This window comes from Hypanus sabinus, chromosome 26 (genome assembly GCF_030144855.1).
Source record: "Hypanus sabinus isolate sHypSab1 chromosome 26, sHypSab1.hap1, whole genome shotgun sequence".
NCBI classification, from domain to species: domain Eukaryota; kingdom Metazoa; phylum Chordata; class Chondrichthyes; order Myliobatiformes; family Dasyatidae; genus Hypanus; species Hypanus sabinus.
In genome coordinates, this window is record NC_082731.1 from 33,455,495 (window position 1) to 33,476,402 (window position 20,908).

At 47.6% G+C, this 20,908-nt stretch overlaps 1 protein-coding gene across 5 annotated transcripts in view; it reads left to right on the plus strand.

Annotated features, from left to right (window-relative positions):
• LOC132381421 (RAS guanyl-releasing protein 1-like) overlaps positions 1–20,908 on the plus strand; it is a 219,428-nt gene that overhangs the window by 79,961 nt on the left and 118,559 nt on the right. The window contains exon 1 of one of the 5 annotated variants that reach the window (XM_059950813.1): positions 2,937–3,456. The exons of 2 other annotated variants lie outside the window; for them this stretch is intronic. In XM_059950813.1, coding sequence (XP_059806796.1) covers positions 3,389–3,456 — 68 coding nt within the window. In that variant the 5' untranslated portion in view covers positions 2,937–3,388. Of the gene's footprint in view, positions 1–2,936; positions 3,457–3,514; positions 3,633–15,212; positions 15,295–20,908 lie in introns of those variants that run through there. 2 more of the 5 variants (XM_059950818.1, XM_059950817.1) reach the window with 2 other exon arrangements.

Genomic DNA, 20,908 nt, shown 5'->3' on the forward strand with positions numbered 1-20,908 from the left:
CTGATCTGCCCTTATCCCTCTCAAATTGTAGATAAAAACTTATCATGTTATGATCACTACTTCCTAATGGCTCCTTTACTTCAAGATCACTTATCAATTCCTGTTCATTACACATCACCAAGTCCAAAATAGCCTCGTTCCTGGTTGGCTCAAGCACAAGCTGTTCCAAAAATACATCCCTTAGACACTCCACAAACTCCCTATCCTGGGGTCCAGCACCTACCTGATTCTCCCAGTTCACCTGCATGTTGAAATCTCCCATAACGACTACATTACCTTTAGCACATGCCAATGTTAACTCCCTAATCAACTTGTACCCAATATCCACGCTACTGTTTGGGGGCCTGTACACAACACCCATTGGGGTCTTTTTACCCTTGCTGTTCCTCAGCTCAATCCACACAGACTCTACTTCCCCTGTTCCCAAGTCACCTCTTGCTAAGGACTGAATCTCATTCCTTACCAACAGGGCCACCCCACCCCCTCTTCCCATATTTCTGTCTCTACGATAGCACGTATACCCTGGTACACTCAATTCCCAGGCCTGATCCCCTTGCAGCCATGTCTCCGTTATCCCAACAATATCGTAGTTCCCCATTTTCATCTGAGCTTCAAGCTCATCTGCCTTATTTCTGACACTACGTGCATTCACGTATAGAATTCTTAGCCCATTCCTCCTCTCTTTGCTTAAAAGACTGTCTACTGTACCTAACCCAGCTCCTTGAACTTCCATCGGGCTAATTGCACCCTGAATTTTGATGACCTTCTCAAGATTACCCAAACCTTCTACACATTTAATCCCATGCTCCTTCTGACCAACCCTCTGGATCTGGATCCCTGCCCCCTGCACATCTAGTTTAAACCCCCCCGAGCAGCACTGGCAAACACTCCTGCAAGAATGCTAGTACCCCTCCGGTTCAGATGTAGACCGTCCCTTTGAAACAGATCCCAATGTCCCTGGAACAAAGACCAATTATCCAAAAACCTGAACCCTTCCTTCCTGCACCATGCTCTCAGCCTCGTATTAATGTGCATAATCATTCTATTCTTTGCCTCACTCGCACATGGCACAGGTAGCAATCCCGAGATTGTCACCCTGGAGGTCCTGCCTTTCAGCTTCACTCCTAACTCCCTGAACTCTCTAAGCAGGACCCCCTCACTCACCTTACCTACATCGTTGGTCCCTACATGGACCACTACATCTGGGTTCATGCCCTCGTCCTCAAGAATAGCCTGCACCCGATCTGAGATGTCCCGGACCCTGGCACCAGGGAGGCAACATACCATCCGAGACTCCCGATCTGCCCCACAAAATCTCCTATCTGCCCCCCTAACTATAGAATCCTCTAAAACTATCGCTCTCTTCTCTTCCCTCCTCCCCTTTCTAGTTGAGGGTTCAACCTCTGTGCCAGAGGCAGAACCACTGCAACTCATTCCTGGTAGGTCATCCCCATCAACAGTATCCAGTACGGTATACTTATTGTTAATGGGAATGGCCGCAGGGGTGCTCTGCTCTCTCTGCCTGCTCCCCCTGCCTCTCTGGACCGTCACCCATCTGCCTAAATCTTGGTTCTTTGGTGTGACTACCTCCTGATAACTCCTATCTATCTCTGCCTCTGCCTCCCAAATGATCCGTAGTTCATCCAGCTCCAGCTCCAACTCCCTAACTCGGGCTGATAGGAGCTGCAGCTGGACGCACCTCTTGCAGGTGTGGTCATCAGGGACTTCCCACATACTGCATACGGAGCACACCACTGCTCTGACTGTCTCCCCCATACCTGAACTGAATTAATAGGATAAGCCTAAAAAGCACCTAGCGACCTTACCTTCTTCCCCTCAGCGAGCAATCACACAGCCTTACCGAAGTCCCCTTACGTATATGGACAGGAAAGGAACGGAGGGTTATGGGCTGAGTGCGGGTCAGTGGGACTAGGTGAGAGTAAGCGTTCGGCACGGACTAGAAGGGCCGAGATGGCCTGTTTCCGTGCTGTAATTGTTATATGGTTATACTCCAAGTCTAATGAAAGATCATACAGCCCTCTGCAAAAATCTGCGGCACATATGTATAGCTAGCAAACCTGAGACCTTTGCACGGTACAGGAGTAATTTTATATATTGCACTGTACTGCTGCCACAAAAAAAAACAAATTTCATGACCTATGTGAGTGATGATAAACCTGATTCTGAAATGGGTCTCTGTTGTGGACTGAGTGGGAAGGGGGCAGGGAAAGGGGAATCATGGTTGGGGAATGGGGTAGGGAGAGAGGAGGGACCAGAGAGACATTCTGTGCTGATCAATAAACTAATTGTTCGGAATTAAATTACCTTACCTAGGGTCTCAGGGCTGGGTGTGCCTACACCTGCTCCACCCGCCCGTTGAACTCCTTCTCTGCCACCTGTCCCACACCCCTCCCATTCCCAGTACCCTTTTGATCCCGCCAGATTTACAAACTCGTTCTCCACTCCAGGTTGACAAATGCAGTACTGTGCAAAAGTCCTAGGCACCCTAGCTTCATGTATCACGCACGTCACACTGGAAGAACTCAGCAGGCCGGGCAGCATTCGTGGAAACGAACAGTCAACATTTCAGGCCGAGACCCTTCGTCAGGACTCAAAGTGTTGAGTTCCTCCAGCGTGTTGTGTGTGCTTCTTTGACCCCAGCATCTGCAGAGTATCTTGTGTTTACGTCTAGCCTCATGTATGTTCCCAGTTCTGTGTGTGACAAAGCAAAAAGCTAGAAATACTCAACTGGACAGGCAGCACCTGTGGAACAAGAAACAGAGATAGCAATTCACATCTCAGCCTGTCTTTCTCCCTCGATAGACATTTCCAATGCCTTCTGCCCTTTCTAATAGTACCAATTGACTCAGTTTAGTGAATGATGATAAAGATTAACAGCCCTTCAAAGGCGGAAACGGCAAAATCCTTCACATTCCTGGGCACCAGAAGAAACGGGATGTGTATGTATCTAATCTATAAGAAGGCTGGGCTTGAAACAATCGATTTGCTGATTAGGTTCGCATGTGCCGGGGAATTGTCAGTCAAACTTGAAAGCTCTAGCTGATTAGAAACAGAACTTGACTGCGAAAGTAAGGGCCAATGAGACGGTACGCCGAGGAGCTGAGAGAGTCTGGGCTACAGCCCTTTGTGTGTGTGTGTGGGAGAGAGAGAGAGATAAACACTTTCCTCAATCTTACCAGCAGCCAAACGGCAGGCAGAGAGAGAGCAAAGTGCTGCACTTAAATCACTTTACTCAAACGGTCAGTCAAAGTCTGAACCACTGATGCCGAGAATGTTGGCACATAGAGAATCCGTTCAACACCGCTGCATCTGACGCCCCCCCCTTACTCCGCCACCTTGGCACTGTGTCCCACCATTGAAGTCCAACATGTCAGACACTTACAGAGCCTGCCGTTCGCCTCCGCTGTGGTGTGCTGCTCTGGAACTTAATCACCAGTAAGTACGAAACTCTGAATTCGGCAGGTCAGGTAATGCCTATGGGGAGGATTGAAGAGACAATGTTTACAGGCCGAGACCCTGAATCGACCCCTCGATTTTGTCTGTGTCCGTCTGGAGTTCCAGCGTCTGCAGGACCTCTTGTGTTGGCAGAAGAGTTAACGTCTGAAGGTTAGGTAAATGTCAGGGTGAATCTGCTTGTGTTTGAGGCCCTTGGAGTTCAGGTCCGTTCAGGTTCTGGTCTCGGAGCAGCGGGTGTGGGGTGCTGACCACTGAGGTACACAGTCTGGTGGGTGCGGGGTTCTGATTACTGATTTATATGGGGGTCGGAGGGTCCTGAACACAGGCGGAAGTCCAAGCAATCATAGGGTGCAGGGGTGCTTAGGAAGATTTGCCTGGTCTCCCTGTGACTGCTCGGGATTTCCCACGGGTGCTCTGGTTACTAAGTTGCCCCTAGAGGGAGTATGGGAGTGGCGGGGCAGCACGGTAGCGGTTATCACAGCGCTTCACAGAGCCAGCAACCTGGGTTCAATTCCCGCCGCTGTCTGTAGAAATCTGTACGTTCTCCCTGTGACCGCGTGCGTTTCCTCCGGGTGCTCTGGTTTCCTCCCACAGTCCAAAGACATCAAATGGTCAATATAAGTTGTCCCGTGATCTGGCTAGGGGTTCCTGGGTGGTGCAAATTGAAGGGGCGGAACCAGTGTTCCCTCTAATTCATAATGACCGGTGTGCCCAAAAATCTTGTGTGCTGGCAGTTTCTCTGCCCAGTGACAACACCATGTGTGCACTGAATAATTTCCTCAATATAAACAGTGTCAATAAGGCAGTTCTAAAATCTGCAGACAAATCATCGCAAACTCCACGTTGTCAACACCGTCCACATCAGAAACTGAGAAAGGAATTGCGATTGTGTACGATTGTGAAATACACTTAACGTGCTGACGGGGTAGAGGGTGACAACCTTTTGTGCGCAGTTTAAATTCCTCTGTGTGTTTGTAACAAAAGATGTGCGCGAGTGCACACACATACGCACACCTCAGAAAAGGCCAGAAAAGTCTGTTCTGCGATGTATCTCTAAATAAAGGGCATGGGGGTGGGGAGAGAGAGGGTATGTTACAGGGAAACCGTGGACGAGGGACTGGTGAATCCCATGGACACAAAGGGATGAATGGCCTCTTGTCTGTTACAAGCAACCTAAAGTAGGAAATGTAGTGTATGAGAGAGTGGATGTTGTACAGAACCCAGATGGCATGGGTTCTCCGTCAGTCTCTTCAACATTGCTCACCCAGCAATAAAACTCTACCCTGTATTTGTGCAGGTCGGCACAGGTTGTGCAGAAGGGCCTAGATTGTGCTGTAGATTTTCTACGTTTTTCTAAGTCAGGAATCACTTCCCGTATATTGGGAGGAGGCTGAGGCAGAGGCCGAGCTTCCCCAGCTCCGTTGGAGAGGGTTTTCAGCAAATGACAACAAGCAGCTGTGACTTCTGGCCTCCCGTGTCCGCTGCAGGTGAGGACGACCTCCAGCCCCTATGCCAACATAGTGCCGACATCACGATATATACTGTATGTGCCCAAGGTCTTTGCTTGTTCCTGCCTGCCCCGCCAGATTTATATCAGCATGACTCTGTTTTATTCCCCCCGGTTCAGTCCCTTCCTACCTACATCTGCGACACTTCACACGATCTTGATCTTTACAACGACTTCAAGCTCCCCGGCCCTGGTCATCTCATTTTCACTGTGGATGTCCAGTCCCTATGCACTTCCATCCTCCATCAAGAAGGCCTCAAAACCCTCCTCTTTTTTATGGACACCAGACCCAACCAGTTCCACTCCGCTGCTGCTCTCACCCTTCTCGTAGAACTGAGCCTCACTCCCAATAACTTCTCTTTTGACTCCTTCCATTACTGTCAAACAAAATATGTAACCATGGGCACTTGCTTTGGTCCCAGATCTGCCTGCCTTTTTGGTGGCTACGTGGAACAGTCTCTGTTCCAAGCCTATGCCGATGTCACTCCCAAAATTTTCCCATGCTACATTGGTGACTGAACACAGTATATCGGTGAGACCCGACGTAGATTGGGAGACCACTTTGCCGAGCAACTACATCAGAAAAAGCGGGACCTTCTGCTTCATAAGTACTGAATGCCTTATTACAGAGCTGCTGACAGTCAATGGCCTCTTCTGCCAAGATGAGGCCTCACTAACACCTTATATTCCGTTTTGGTAGCGTCCAACCTGATGGCACGAACATCAATTTCTCAAACTGCCTGTAATTGCCCCCCCTTAGCCATTCTCCTTTCCCATTTCCCTCCCTCACCTTATCTCCTTACCTGTCCCATCACCTCCCTCTGGCGCTCCCCACCCACTTCTGTGGACTTCTGGCCTCTCCTATCAGATTCCCCCTTCTCCAGCCCCTTATCTCTGTCACCAATCGACCTCACCCTTCCCCCTCTCCCGGTTTCACCCATCACCTACTGCCTTGTAATTCTTCCTCCCCTCCCCCAACTTTTTTACTCTGACTTCTTGACAAAGTTCTCAGCCCAAACCGTCGATGGTTTACTCTTTTCCATTGATGCTGCCTGGCCTGACGAGATCCTCCAGCATGCTGGTGTGTTACTGTGGATTTCCAGCATCCGTAGATTTTCTCTTGTTTGTGTCCAAATCTGTCTGAAGCTGTGGCGTGTCCATTTCCCTGAAGCTCCTATTCTTTGTTGCTCTGTACCTCAGGGAGTCCAGCTCATCCAGGCGGTCACGGGACGGCCGCGAGTAGGGCAGCACGACAGCGTAGCCGTTAGTGCATTCGCTTCACAACTCTTGGGGTCGTCGATCGAGGTTCGATTCCTGCTACAGTCTGCCACGCGTTCGCACATTCTCCCCATGACTGCACGGTCTTCGGTTTCCTCCAACAGTCCAAAGACGTACGCATTTCACCGCGTGCGTTGGTGACAAAGCTAGTTTTTCCTGCTAATCTTTGAGAGGAGCAGTGGCTGAACACACTTGCTGCGCCATGGTCATTTGGACTATCGCCAGCTTCTTTACCCTACGAAGGGTGCCGAAACCTTCATGGGAATACTGTATACACAGGTTAATATAGATAGGCAGCCATGATGGAATGGTGAGCACACTCGATGGGCTGAATGGCCTAGTTCTTCTACTGTACAGTACTGTGAAACAGTCTTAGGTGTATATATATATATATATAAAACTATATATACCTAATATATATATACTATGGTGCCTAAGACTTTTGCACAGTACTGTGTATTACGTATTTCCAGTTATCAAATAACCATTGAATAAATGAATGATCTTTATTGTCATTGTACATAGATACAATGAAACTCTTGTTTGGCTTCCTCTCAGGTGATCAAACAAAGTGGTAAATAAAAACAAGACAGTAATAGAAAAACAGTATTAAGTAGATAAGTAGCAGAAAATAAGTTGCAGCAGCACCAGAATATCACTCAGGACTGTAGTAATTTTATGCATTGTGCAAAAAAAACAAATTTCATGACACACTTGAGTGATGATAAACCTGATTCTGATCTGGGTCCCTATTGTGGACTGAGAGTGGGAAGGAGGCAGGGAGAGGGGAATCATGATTGGGGAAAGGGGAAGGGAGAGGGGAGGGAGCAAGAAGCACCGGAGAAACATTCTGTGATGATCAGTAACCAATTGTTTGGAATCAGATGACCTTGCCTGGTGTCTCAGGGCTAGGTGTGTCTACACCCGTATCACCCCCACCCCTGGCACTCCTGCTCTGCCAGCTGCCCCACAGGATCTGCTTTGCTCCCGCCAGATCTACAAACTCGCCCTCTGCTCCACATTGACGAAGACAGTACTGTGTAAAAGTCTTAGTCACCCCAGCTATATATATATGCCTAAGACTTTTGCACAGCACCGTACGCCTTATGGTCTTAACGCTGAACTGCAGGAAGTGTACAAATCTATGTAGCAGTCTTGCCTCCTTTACTTAGTTATTGTGCTCGGGGTGCATGTCTATTCTATACTGAAGTGCTGCTTTCAGCATGTTGCTGTGCCACAGGACTGCCTCCAATGTGCGTGATTGCAGAACAGGACTGCAATCAGAGTCAGCTGGATTACAGTGGACCGGCCTGTACAACCCTTACTTCACTGCGGCTTGCTTGATGCTGGGTGTCTATACTCCTGGGCTGGTGTTGCTGTATGCTGTATATCCCCGTGTTAGGTTGCTGCCATTACTATCTGAATCTCTTGTGAAGAACGGACACTGGTGCATTTGTGTAGATTGCAGCTCTGCCGCTTTAGGAGCAGAGGAGATGTCAGGGGTAAGTCTTTTACGCAGAGAGTGGTGAGTGCGTGGAATGGGCTGCTGGCAACGGTGGTGGAGGCAGAAATGATAGGGTCTTTTAAGAGACTCCTGGATAGGTACATGGAGCTTGGAAGAATAAGCCTAGGTAGTTCTAAGGTAGGGACATGTTCGGCACAACTTTGTGAGCTGAAGGGCCTGTATTGTGCTGTAGGTTTTCTATGTTTCTGTGTTTCTAAACTCCGCTGAGGCTGAAAATCCAAGCAACACACACAAAGTGCTGGAGGAGCTCAGCAGGCCAGGCAGCCTCTATGGAAAAGAGTAAATAGTCGACGATTTGGGCCAAAAACCGTCACCAGGACCTTCAGAGTCCTGACAAAGGTTCTCAGCCCGAAACATCGGTAGTTTTTTATTTGATTTAATCTTTTTACTGTTTACTGCTCTTTACAGTAATTTTTTTGAAACTCATCATTTCATTATATTTGAAAGCATCTTCACTTTACAGAATTTTTTGACATGCACCTAGGACTTTTGCACAGTACTGTAACTGTTCCTGAACCTGGTGGTGTGAGTCCTGAGGCTCCTGTACCTTCCTCCTGATGGCAGCTGTGAGAAGAGAGCAGGGGGTCCCTGATGCTGGGTGTTGCTTTCCTGTGACGATGATTCATGTAGGTGTGCTCAATGGTGGGATGGACTGGGCCGTATCCCACTAGTTTTTGTTGGATTTTCCATTCAAGGGAGGTGGTGTTTCCATACCAGACTGTGATGCAACCAGTCAATATACTCTCCAGCATACGTCTTGACAGAGTTTTAGATGACATGCCAAATCTACGCAATCTTCTAAGGAAGTCGAGGAACTGCTGTGCTTTCTTCGCAATCCCACTGATGTGCTGGGCCCAGGACAGGTCCTCTGAAATGATGTCACCGAGGAATTTAAAGTTGCTGACCTTCTCCATTTTTGATCCTCCGATAAGACTTCCAACTGAAGTCAATAATCAGTCCCTTGGCCTTTCTGACACTGAGTGAGAGGACCACTCAACCAGATTTTCAATCTCCCTCCTATATGCTGATTCTTCACCACCTCTGATTCGGGCAGGGCTACCATCAGTGAGTACATGCACGTACACAGGACTGTTGTCAAGTAGACATCCTTGTCATAGTGGTATACATGTCTACATTGAAGGACTATCTTTCCAGTTCCATTCCTCGAACGTGCATCAACAGTTAGTGGTCCCTTTATTCAGTATCTTCCCTGTCTGATAAAGTGGCCACTAAGTCTTTGTTTGTGGTCTTCTGCTCCTGTAGCCCGTCCACTTCAAGGTTCAACGTGTTGTGCAGTCAGAGGTGCTCCTCTGCGAACCACTGTTGTAACGTGTGGCTATCTGAGTCACTGTTGCCTTCCTGTCAGCTTGAACCACTCTGGCTGTTCTCCTCTGACCTCTCTCATCAACAAGGCTTCTTCACCCACAGAACTACCACTGCTGGATGTTTTTTCGCTTTTTTTGCACCGTTCTCTAATAAACTCTGTTAACTCTTTCACGGCTGTGCGTGAAAATCCCAGGAGATCAACAGTTTCTGAGATACTCAAACCACCCCATCTGGCACCAACAATCATTCCACAGTCAGCTTCAGCTAGATCATATTTCTTCCCCCATCCTGATGTTTGGTCTGAACAACAACTGAACCTCTTGACCATGCCTGCATGCTTTTGTGCGTGGAGTTGCTGCCAGATAATTGGCTGATGGGATATCCACAAGAACAAGTAGGTGTACAGTTGCACCTAATAAAGTGGCCATTGAGCGTTTATTAAATTCTGGCTGGGAACATTTCCCTTGGCACCTTGTCACTGGTCATTATTCGTTGAAGATGGGTGAGGTGGAAGAGGTGGGGGAGAGGAGGGGACCTAGCACCTCTACCATTTCTCACCACCTCTTCCACCCTTGAGTTCTAGATCCGCTTCTCCTTTACACAGTTTTATTCCAGGAACTAGATTAAGCCATTGAAAGAAAACATTAAGAACATCCTAACAACAACACACACAAGATGCTGGTGGAACACAGCAGGCCAGGCAACATCTATAGTGAGAAGCGCTGTTGACGTTTCGGGCCGAGACCCTTCATCAGAACATCCTACAATGTTTAGTATTTTGGTTCTGTTGTCACCAGAGAGACACTGAAGAGGATATAGAAGTGTTTTATTCAAACAAAAATGAGAAACAGGCATCATTTTGAGACACTCTTGGAGGAAGAGGCCTCCTAGCCCAGTATGACATGACAATTTTATATGCCAAAGGTCGAAGGTAACAGCAAGACAATTCTACACTTACATCTAGTCTTGTTAGTTAAAATTAACCCTGTGGTCCTTCAATGCACTCCTGGTCCAACACTTCTGTCCAGGTCATGTCAGCCACTGTCACGGCATCTCTGCTCACTGCTGATGCCCAGCGGACCCACACACCTTTCCCTTTGCTGAACACCCACCTTGCTAGCCCACAGCTCTGAATGTTCATGTTGCCAAATGACCCATGCTCAAAATCTGTAACTCCCTCCAGCTCCTATACATTCCCTACCTCTGACATCTGCACCCCTCCCAATTTCTGTCAGCTCCTCCAATTCCTACACCCCTCCCTATCTCCATAAACCCCGCTAGCTCCAGCAACCCTCCCTATTTCCATCAACTCCTCCAAATCCTACACCCTTCCCTATATCTCCATAAACCCCTTCAGCTCCTACACCCCTCCCTATCTTCATAACCTCCTCAGATCCTACACCCCTCCTGATCTCCATAACCTCCTCAGATCCTACACCCCTCCTGATCTCCATAACCTCCTCAGCTCCTAAACCCCTCCTGATCTCCATAATCTCCTCAGCTCCTACACCCCTCCTGATCTCCATAACCTTCTCAGCTCCTAAACCCCTCCTGATCTCCATAACCTTCTCAGCTCCTACACCCCTCCTGATCTCCATAACCTTCTCAGCTCCTAAACCCCTCCTGATCTCCATAACCTCCTCAGCTCCTAAACCCCTCCTGATCTCCATAACCTCCTCAGCTCCTAAACCCCTCCTGATCTCCATAACCTTCTCAGCTCCTAAACCCCTCCTGATCTCCATAACCTCCTCAGATCCTAAACCCCTCCTGATCTCTATAACCTCCTCAGCTCCTAAACCCCTCCTGATCTCCATAACCTCCTCAGATCCTACACCCCTCCTGATCTCCATAACCTCCTCAGCTCCTAAACCCCTCCTGATCTCCATAATCTCCTCAGCTCCTACACCCCTCCTGATCTCCATAACCTTCTCAGCTCCTAAACCCCTCCTGATCTCCATAACCTCCTCAGATCCTAAACCCCTCCTGATCTCCATAACCTTCTCAGCTCCTACACCCCTCCTGATCTCCATAACCTTCTCAGCTCCTAAACCCCTCCTGATCTCCATTACCTCCTCAGCTCCTAAACCCCTCCTGATCTCCATAACCTCCTCAGCTCCTAAACCCCTCCTGATCTCCATAACCTTCTCAGCTCCTAAACCCCTCCTGATCTCCATAACCTCCTCAGCTCCTACACCCCTCCCTATCTCCATAACCTCCTCAGATCCTACACCCCTCCTGATCTCCATAACCTTCTCAGCTCCTAAACCCCTCCTGATCTCCATAACCTCCTCAGCTCCTACACCCCTCCCTATCTCCATAACTTCCTCAGATCCTACACCCCTCCCTATCTACATAAACCCCCACAGCCCCTACACCCCACCTCTCTCTAGCCCTCTCCACACTCAACACCACTACCTATCTCTGTAACCCCTTTTGGCCCCTCCACCCCTCCCTCTCCAGACCTGTCTCCTATGATGTGCTGTGGTCACATTACAGTGACAGCAAGTGGAACCTTTCCAAAGTTCTTCCAACTGGTCGATGACCCCATCTCCTTTGGACGGTCGAGGGCAGGGTGATGGACTTTAACAAGGTCCCGCGTGGCAGGCCAGTCAGGAAGCTGAGATCACGTGGGATCCAGAGTAAACTGGCCAATTGGATTAAAAAAAAATTGGCCTATTGCCAGGAATGAGAGTGGTTGTAGTGAGCAGTTGTTTGTCAGACCGGAGGCCTATGGCCTGTCGAGTTCCACGAGGTTCAGTGGTGGGACTCCTGATGTGCCTAAGACTTTTGTACAGTGCTGCACCTCGACTGTCTCAATTCAAGCATGTGAATTCACAAATTAACTAACTACGTGTAACACATACAAAATGCTGGTGGAACACAGCAGGCCAGGCAGCATCTATAGGGAGAAGCACTGTCGATGTTTTGGGCCGAGACCCTTCGTCAGGACTAACTGAAAGGAAAGATAGTAAGAGATTTGAAAGTAGGAGGGGAAAATGTGAAATGATAGGAGGACCGGAGGGGGTGGGGTGAAGCTGAGAGCCAGAAAGGTGATTGGCAAAAGGGATACAGAGCTGGAGAAGGGAAAGGATCATGGGACAGGAGGCCTGGGGAGAAAGAAAGGGGAAGGGGAGCACCAGAGGGAGACGGAGAACAGGCAGAGTGATGGGCAGAGAGAGAGAAAAAAAGGAGGGGGGAGAAAAACTAAATATATCAGGGATGGGGTAAGAAGGGGCATTAACAGAAATTAGAGAATTCAATGTTCATGTCATCAGGTTGGAGGCTACCTTGCCGGTATATAAGGTGTTGTTCCTCCAACTGAGTGTGACTACGTGTACACCTATTACATTTCCCTGACCCTTCATGGACAGTGAAAGAAGAGAAAATGTAATACCCGGGATGAAAAGTCTAGGCTGGCCAGGTATTCCTTGTGGTCCCAATGTGATCTCCATTTGTCTAACATCCGCACCAGTTGGTCTCTGGAGAGTTGTCACTGCCTGAGCTTCCAAAATCCTCATTTTTATCCCTTTTTGTTATCAGAGGAATCTATGATGTTTCAGTTTCATTGGCTCGTGGTCACCTGACTGGCGTGTTTGATTCCTATTGGATGTAGTCCAGGGCTACCAAGTAGTATTGGTTTATTGCCTTCACCTCAGCTTGCTGGCTTAGGCGATTCTTTTTGGTCTCTTCAACTCTTCAAACCAGGCAAGCTAGATCACCCAGACACTGGGTCCAGATGAAGACACACAAAACACTGGAGGAACTCAGCAGGCCAGGCAGCTTCTATAGAAAAGAGTAAACAGTCAACGTTTCAGGCTAAGACCCTTCTTCAGTCCTGGGAAAAAAGAGATGAGAAGTTAGAGTAAGCAGGTGGGGGGAGTGGAGGAAGAAACACAAGGTGGCAGATGATAGGTGAAACCGGGAGAGGGGGTGGGGGGTCAAGTAAAGAGCTGGGAAGTTGATTGGTGAAAGAGATAAAGAGCTGGAGAAGGGGGAATCTGATGGGAGAGGACAGAAGATCATGGAAAAAAGGGAAGTGGGAGGAGCACCAGAGGGAAGTGATGGGCAGGTTAAGGAGATGAAGTGAGAGAGGAAGAGTGAATGGTGAAGGAGAGGGTGGGGCGCAGTTACTGGAAGTTCAAAAAATACACGTTCCTGCCATCAGGTTAGAGGCTACACAGACAGGATATAAGGTGTTGCTCTTCCAACCTGAGCGTGGCCTCCTCACAGCAGTAGAGAAGGCCATGGACTGATGTATTGCTGAGATGATAAGTTTACTTCTGCAAACCTACCACCTTATACAATAAACAACTTCTTACCTGAGAATGGCCTCAGGTTTAGCAGATCATTCTCAGAAATTCCCAGTGTCCACATTCAAGTGCTCTGATTAAGTTGTCCCGGAACAAGAACCAGTTTATCAAACAGTTCACAAAATGGTGACTGCAAGGGCTGTCTCACAAAATGGCCACCTCCATTCCTGTTCACAGATTGTACTTATTTCTGGCCAATAATAATCACTGACATATAAAATTTGTTGTTTTGCAACAGCGGTACAGTGCAAAGCATAAAATGTACAATAAAAATTAATATATATAATTAATGGGTACATTGACCATTAAGAATCTCATGGCTGAGGGGAGGAAAATGTTGAATATGCGTCGTCAGGCCCCTGTACCTACTTTCTGATGGTCGTTGTCATCGTGATTATCCCTTGAGGTCGAGGATGATGGTCTTTGTTCCGTTTCCACAGAGGGAAGACACTTGTGCGTGTATTTGTTTAACGTGTACTTGACATTGCACTCCCAGAAGCACACAATACTTCATAAATCAACCAACTGATTCCAATGGCAAGGAAACCACAACGATTGGAGCTGATGGATTTGTTGCAGCCTTCATCCGCCTTCACAGCTGGTAGTAATGAAAAGTAAGCATGGCCTGTGATGTGGGAGCCCTTAATGATGGATTCCACCTTCGTGAAGTCGGCTTTGAAGATGGACTCAGTGCTGAGGAGGCTGGAGCCCGCGATGGAGCTGGCTGAGTTTACAACTTCCTGCAGTCTTTTTCCCGTTCAGTGGCTCCTCCATATCTGACGGTGAAGGGTACGCGGACGGGAAAGCTTTAGGGTGATACAGGCCAAACGTGGAGAAGTGGGATTAGCTGAAGAAGGCACTACGGTCAGCATGGATGACCTGACGAAGGGTCTCGGCCCGAAATGTAAACTGTACTTCTTCCTATAGATGCTGCCTGGTCTGCTGCGTTCCACCAGTGTGTTGCTCAGCATTGATGAGCTAGGTTGAAGGAACTGCTTACCTGCTGTATAACTCTATGACTCTGACAGAGCCTCATAATGGATGCAAGGATGTGGAAGGTTATTCACCTGAGGAATCGTCTGTGGGTAACGTGCAGCCAGAATTCTCTGGATCTGGGGCAGTGGTATCCAGCTGATTTATTAAGTCTCGTCGGAGGGACCCCTCCAAGAGGACCACAACCTTGTTGTTGGGTTTGGAGGCTTGCGAGCCTCAATGACCTGGAGAGCGACGTTGGGTGGAGTCAGGGCTTTATGCTTAGGCTCTTAGTAGGGTCACCCAGGCCAAACAGGTCATAAGGTAGAGGTCAGACTAAGAGTGGTGCATCAGTCCTCCAGGTTCGGGGTTTCAGCTCAGGGTTAACAACCCTGTCTGGTCAAAAAATAAAATTGTTACAGAACGAGCAATGAAGAATCTTTCTACATCTGAGTGAGATAATATCCCTGAGATTTGCAAGACTGACAGTAGTGGAAACCAAGAGACAGCTACTGACAGAATGATAGAGATAGAGACCAGCAGTTTAATGGGGAGTGAGTAAGTACAACGGAGGGACCTTGAAGGTCTGGGCTGGGGTGGGATGAGGTGGAGGGGTAGTGACGTTGGGCTGTATCTGAGTCTCGAGGAGCAGGTTCACTGCCCCCCACTATCACTTCCACATTCACTTCTCGTTCAGACTCATTTCTTTCCAATATACATGTCGACGGGGATTTCGCTTCCTGTTTGCGGAGTTCACTTGAGCGGAGGGAGGCGAGTGGGTAGGTCACTGGACTGGCAAGTGCGAGCAGCGCGCGCAGTAAGCAGCTTTGCCTAACGTGAGGCGCGGTGCACGGACCACGGGTGCTACCTGCCAGCACATTATGAGGGGTATAGATAAGGTAAACACAAGCAGGTTTTTTTCTACTGAAGCTGGGCGGGACTGCAGCCATGAGAGTCATGAGAGTGTGGAATGAGCTGCCAGCGCAAGTGGTGGATGCGAGCTCGATTTCAATGTTTAAGAGAAGTTTGGATAGGTACATGGATGGGAGGGAGGTGGATGGCTATGGTCCCGGTGCAGGTCGATGGAACTAGGCAGCTGAAATGGTTCAGTATAGTCTAGATGGCCTGAAGTGCCTGTTTCTGTGCTGTTCTTCTCTGAGTACGTGTAAGGAGAACTGGTGGTGGGAGAATGGGTAGAGGGGTATTGATGAACAGAAGATGGGTGAGTGTGATCACACCGAGGGTTGGCATAGACTCAATGATCCAAATAGGCTCATTTTATCTTGCCAGATATGGGGGGGTATTATAGTCCTGGGAGTACTAGTTCTGCATTCCCCTAAGGTTAACTTGCAGTTTGAGTCAGTTGTAATTCATGTGCATTCACTTCGAGAGGACTGTAAAAGGTCAGGTCTTTACTAGGAGCACACAAAACGCCCAGCAAGTCAAGCAGCATCTATGGAGGCTGCATCTGTAAGGGGGTCTCAGACTGCATCGTTAACTGTTTATGCCCCTGCGTAGATGCTGCCTGAATTGCTGAGTTCCTCCAGCATTTTGTTCAAAGTTTAAAGTAAGTTTATTATCAGAGTACATAAGTGTCGCCACATACAGCCCTGAGATTCTTTTTCATGCGGGCATATATAGTAAATCTATAGAACAGCAACTGTAAACAGGATCAATGGACAGCAAATGCAAATTGTATACATTTCTCTGACATTAAATGTACCTATTGAACCTATTGAAATATAAATAAATAGCAATGAAGAATGAGCATGAAATAACACTGTGAAAGGAATAGGAAAAGGGACGGAAATAGTGTCCTTGCATAGGATCATTATGGATTGTGAGCTGGTGTCTGGACCAGTTGAAATAGGGGTGCGATCAGAATTCCCGAGAACTGACGCGGACGTCCTTCTTGGTAATGATTTAGCTGGTGGTAAGGTTTGGTCAGCAATGACGCTGACAAGCCGGCCTGTGAGAATCCTTAACGTAAGACTATCGGTTGTGGGAATGTCTCGATAGATAAGTGTTGTTCAGGAGCCTGATGGTTGAGGGGTAGTAACTGTTCTTGAACCTGGTGGTGCGAGTCCTGAAGCTCTTGTACCTTCTACCTGATGGCAGCAGCGAGAAAAGACCACGGCCTGGGTGGTGAGGATCTTCGATGATGGATGCTGCTTTCCTACGACAGTGTTTCTTGCAGGTGTGCTCAATGGTCAGGAGGGCTTTCACCATGATGGACTGGGGCCAAATCCACTATGTTTTGTAGGATCTTCCCCTCAAAGGCATGGGTTTTCCCATATTCTGTGTGTGTTGCTCCAGATCTCCAGCATCTGCAGAATCTGTTGTGCTTATCGGGTGCTTTGTAAGGTGTGGGTCAGGCTGCATTTGGACTATTGTGAGAAATTTTGGCCCCTTATCTAAGGAAAGGGAGGGTTCAGAGGAGGTTCACAAAAATTATCCTGGGAACGAAAGGCTTAGCGTATGAGGAGCGTTTGATGGCTGTGGGCCTGAACTCACTGGAATTCACAAGGCGGAGTGGTGGATCTCATTGCAACCTAGCAGATCCTGTAAAACCTGGTTAGAGTGGTAGTGGAGAGAATATTTCTGTTAGGGGACTATAGGGATGTCCTTTTAGAAATGTCATGAAGAGGAATTTCTTCAACCAGAGTGTGCTGAATCTGTGGAACTTTTTTGACCAGATGACTGTGGAGGCCAAGCAAGTGGGTGTATTTAAAACAAAGATTGATAAATTCTCAAATGGTCCAGGGGGTTAAGGTCATGGGGAGAATGGGGTGGAAAAGGATGTCAGACACGATTGAATGGTGCAGCAGAGTGATGGGCCGCATAGCCTAATTATGCTCTTGTATCTTATAGAATGTGCCATGGTGTTTATCTCTGGAGTTTTATATCAGCAGCGTTTAGTACTGACCTCACACCGGGGCGGTGTGAGGCCCCCCAAAGTAAAAGACAAAGCAAGCTCTGCCTCTGAGGCAAATGGGAAACGTCACAAGAAACGGAAAGTGAAGCGGAGAGGTTTAAGGAGGGAGCTCCGGAGCTCGTGGCTCAGGCACGGGCAGGGCAGATCAGGGAGCTGCTGAAGCCTGAATCAGTGGAGCCGGGAGTTCCCAGCAGGCCGCATTGCCAGGGCGAGGATGTGAAAACCAGGGCAGACAGCTAGCGTTTTGAATCTAGCTACGTAGAATTGGGGAAGTGAAAATTTCACTTCTGCTGCCTGAAGCCACCGGCTCTCCTTCAAGACATCTTTAACCCTTGACACATACCGTCGGCCCGCCCAAGATAGCAGCAGGTGTGGGACCTGGGCCCAGTGTCACCGGGGCTCGGAGAAGCGTGGGGAGCGCAATGCCAAGGGGTCTGGCTGCTGCCAGAAGCAAGCCATGCACTCGTACAGGAAAGGAGGCCATTAGGCCCATCCTGACCTTGATAGCTCCCTATTCTTTCCTAAAAAAAACTGCAGGTTAGGGGTTCTTACTCAGTCCCCCACAAACTACGTTCCAACCCCTTCCCCACCCTCCAGTGGCCATATTAACGGGAGACCTGAGAATGTAGCACAATATTGGGGTGGCGGGGTGGAAATCTGTCTCTAACCAAAGGAGGGGGGTTAAGGCTCTCCTTACCTCTGCCAGCCTGCAGGTCACACTCGGGCGAGGGTGCTTAGCCCCGTGATCAGCATCACGTGAAACCACAAGAGCAGGTGGTGGACGGTCGTATGAATGGCCGGTGCAGATCACAAGTCCTGGTTATGCGACCAATTACGCCAGGCAGACAATCTCTGAAGAGTATTTGTAGCAGCCGTGTGTTTGCCCGCCACTTGCATTGTATTGTGCATCGCGCGTTTATTATGGTAACCAGTCACATGAGTGGGGGGGGGGGCGTGGTTAAAGCAAAGGGAATAAGTCACGCATTCATGCTTTGTTCGTGGGAGTTCGGAGCGGGGGACTGATGGATGTCATCTCTTTTGTTGACCGCTCAATTGCGCTTAACTTGCACTTGGAAACTGTTAAGTTTCCTGCTTCAAGATTGTATGTTTGTTAATTGCTAATAAAGAGTCAAATGCATATCTGTGACATTTGGAACAATCATTATTTGAGCTGAAAGGTGCGTCACATGGGTACAACAAATCCATGGGGGTCGCCAGCAGTGGTAATTGGTGTGGGTAGAATTGGCCGCTGCAGTATTGATAGTGACTGGGATCACTTGTCTTGGAAAGACACTAGCCAGAAGAAGGCAACAGCAATCCACTTCTGGAGAAAAATTTCCCAAGAGGAATCACTGTTAAAAACCGTGATCGCCCAGATCATATGGCATGGCGCATAATGATGATGTCATACAAGATGGCGCATAATGGTGACGCTTGCGCAATGGGATCTTTTGTCTACGCTGGAGGTCTGTAGAGAGACAGGGAACAGGGAGACCACGAGAGAGAGGTGAACAAAAGGATGAAGATTTTTAAAGTGGGACTTTATTTTGCATATTGGATATTTGCCAGTGTTTGTTAAATATAGTTTATCATAAATTCTATTATGACACCACAATTGTAGGCCGTATCTTGGGTAATGATGAGTCTGAGTACAGAGAGGAAATTAAGAACCTGGTGGCATGGTGCAAAGACAATAACCTATCCCTCAATGTCAGCAAGAAAAAGGAATTGGTTGTTGGCTTCAGAAGGAGTAGCGGACCGCACAACCCCATCTACATCGGTGGTGTGCAGGTGGACCAGGTCAAAAGTTGCTCGGGGTGAATATCACAAATGACCTGACTTGGTCTAACCAAGCAGAGTCCACTGCCAAGAAGGCCCACCAGCGCCTTTACTTCCTGAGAAAGCTGAAAAAATTTGGCCTGTCCCCTAAAACCCTCACTAATGTTTATAGATGCACCGTAGAAAGCATTCTTCTAGGGTGCATCACAACCTGGTATGGAAGTTGTCCTGTCCAAGATCAGAAGAAGCTGCAGAAGATCGTGAACATAGCCCAGCACATCACACAAACCAATCTTCCATCCTTGGACTCACTTTATACCACACGCTGTTGGAGCAGTGCTGCCAAGATAATCAAGGACATGACCCACCCAGCCAACACACTTTTTGTCCTTCTTCTCTCCAGGAGAAGGTTCATGAACTTGAAGATTCGTACGGCCAGATTTGGGAACAGCTTCCTTCCAACTGTGATAAGACTGCTGAACAGATCCAGACACGGATCTGGGCCGTACCTTCCAAATATCCGGACCTGACTTGCACTATCTTACTTTCCCTTTTGTATTTTCTAATTATGATTTATAATTTAAATTTTTATTATATTTACTTCGGTTTGTACTTCAGGGAGCGCAAAGCGCAGGATCAATTATTACTGTGATGATTGTACGCTCTAGTATCAATTGGTGACAGTAAAGTAAAAGTAAAGAAAAAAAGGTAAGTTCTTGTATTCCTGTAACTGCTTGAAAAAAATGAACCCCCCCCCCCCCCAGGTTGGATCCTGTTATGGTTATTATTCTATAGATTTATTTAGTATGCCTGCAAGAACATGAATCTAGCGATGTATATGGTGACATACATGTATGTACTTTGATAATAACTTTCAAAGTTCAAAATTTAAAGTCAATTTTATTATCGAAGTACATATATGTCACCATATATAACCCTGAGAGTCATTTTCTGTGTGGGAATACTCAACGAATTCATAGAAAAGCAAGTATAGCAGGATCATTGTAAGATCACGCAGTCCAGAAGACAACAAACTGTGCCAGTGCAAAAAGAACGAACTGTCCCCGAACCTCGTGGTGTGAGTCCTGAGGAGCCAGTTTGGATGAGAAAGCGCTGAGGTGGAGGAACAGTCTGCGTCAGGCTGCTTTAGAAAGGACAGTGCCCTGCTCTTGGTTAACCTCATCTACTAGAGTAACATTAATAAGACAGAAATTGACTCGGGAAAGTCCCCTACTCTGTTGTGTCCATGGTAGAGTTATCGTGCCTGAGAAGATGACACCATTTAGAAACATAGAAATCTACAGCACATTACGGACACCTCAGCCCACAGTGTTGTGCCAATCATGTAAACTGCTCTAGAAACTGCTTAGAATTTCCCTACTGCATAGCCCTCTATTTTACTAAGCTTCGTGTACCTATTTAAGAGTCCCTTAAAAGACCCTATTGTATCCGCCTCCACCACCGTCTCCAGCAGTGCATTCCACAAACCTACCATTCTCTGTGTGAAAAATGTACCTTTGATATCCCCCTTGTACCTTCTTCCAAGCACCTTAAAACTGAGCCCCCTCATGTTAGCCATGTCAGCCCTGGTCATCTTTACTTTATTGTCACCAGACAATTAATACTAGAGCATACAATCATTTTGATTGTAACTATATATATATATATATATATAGTATCAAATATCATTCAGATATTTGATTCTGCGCTTTGCGCTCCCTGAAGTACAAATCGAAGTAAATACAATAAAAATTTAAATTATAAATATTAATTAGAAAATAGAAAAGGAAAAGTAAGGT